The 1,428-nt window shown below is 65.8% G+C and overlaps 1 protein-coding gene across 1 annotated transcript in view; it reads left to right on the plus strand.

Annotated features, from left to right (window-relative positions):
• Window positions 1–1,401, plus strand: part of LTC4S (leukotriene C4 synthase) — a 2,363-nt gene extending 962 nt beyond the window's left edge. Inside the window, exons 2-3 of the mRNA XM_023743880.1 lie at window positions 1,135–1,232; window positions 1,328–1,401. Of these exons, the coding sequence (XP_023599648.1) occupies window positions 1,135–1,232; window positions 1,328–1,378 (149 nt within the window). The 3' untranslated portion in view covers window positions 1,379–1,401. The remainder of the gene's footprint in view (window positions 1–1,134; window positions 1,233–1,327) is intronic.
• The last annotated feature ends 27 nt before the right edge of the window (window positions 1,402–1,428 follow it).

Here is a 1,428-nt window from a genome sequence, read left to right on the forward strand (position 1 = left end):
CGAAGTTTCCAATAGCACTCCGTGCACGCCCGCACGTGGTATTCTGTGGAAGAGCCACACTCAAGGGCCAAAGAGCTGCATGTGGCTCGCGAGCCGCGGTTTGCCGACCACGGGCCTAGAGGACACATTCCTGGGCCAGATACCCCCTCTGCTGAGGACACCACCGTGGATGGGCTGGGACGAGGCACAGCCGGGGGAGGGGCCTGAAGGGTCCACGCAGCCTCCATTTCCAGCCACATCAGCAAGCTTGGCCCTCGGCCCCTGTTCACGTAGCTGCAGGGCTTCCTCCCGATGCTACCCTGGTACCACAGTGCCCTTGGGATGAGATGTCTGCATAGGGCCTGGCGCCAAGGGTGCAGTAAGATAGCTGCGGACACCCAGCATTGGGGCTGTGTGTGGTAAGGGCCTGGCCTGGGGTCCCCTCCACACTCAGACCCCCTAGGGCAAGCCCACCCGCCCGTGCTGGAATGAAGGGTGGCAGAGCTCTGGGGTCTGGCGTTGGACTAGAAGAGTCCCAGCTGCCACCACGGGAGGTAGGGAGCGTGTCTGTCAGATTTAGGTCAGGGTCCAGAGTATCTGCACAAAGACACTGAGACGGGAGGTCATTGCTACAGTTTGGAGGCCCAGGAACCCAGGCTGGGCAGCGTCAGGAGGCTCTGCAGGTGGGCGCGGGGCTGTTAGCCACAGGGTGCTGCTGCCCTGCACCTGGAAGGACGCAGCCAGCTCTGCCTTAGGCCGTGGTGGCACTCCCTGTGTAGGGACCGAAAGGCAAGGTCCATGTCTAGAGGGGGGACGGGTAGCTGGGCATTTGCCTGCATTTTGCAAGTCAAATGATTTAGCAGGAAAGTCCAAAGGGCCTGCCCACGGCAGGTGTCCCAGGGATTGGCATCCCCCTCCCCTACGCTCACAGGGTGCCCAGGCCGCACCCTGCCCTTCCCATGGAGGTCAGGGACACAGGGCAAGCCCAGAGAAGACTGGGGGTGGAGGTCCCCTGCCGAGGGCTTTCGAGAGGAGCCCTGAGTTCAGTGTGGAGGCGGAAGTGGAAGAGAAAGGTGCGAGGCCGCTGGGAGGCGGGGTCTCGGGAGGCGGCCGGCGCCGAGGGGCCAGACCTGACTCCCACCCCCTTCGCCCCAGCCTACTTCTGCCTGCAGGTGATCTATGCGCGCAGGGCCTTCCGCGTGTCGCCGCCGCTCACCACCGGCCCCCCCGAGTTCGAGCGCGTCTACCGAGCCCAGTGAGACGCGGCGGCAGGGCCCGGGCAGGGGCGCGCGCGCCGGGGCGGGCAGGGTCGCAGGCCCGGCGACGCCTCACGCCGCCCCGCCCTCCGCAGGTGAACTGCAGCGAGTACTTCCCCCTGTTCCTCGCCACCCTCTGGTAGCCGGCATCTTTCTTCCATCGAAGTTCTGGGCGCGGGCAGGGGCGCGCGCT

The sequence above is a fragment of the Myotis lucifugus genome, unplaced genomic scaffold (assembly GCF_000147115.1).
Source record: "Myotis lucifugus unplaced genomic scaffold, Myoluc2.0 scaffold_417, whole genome shotgun sequence".
Taxonomy (NCBI): Eukaryota; Metazoa; Chordata; class Mammalia; order Chiroptera; family Vespertilionidae; genus Myotis; species Myotis lucifugus.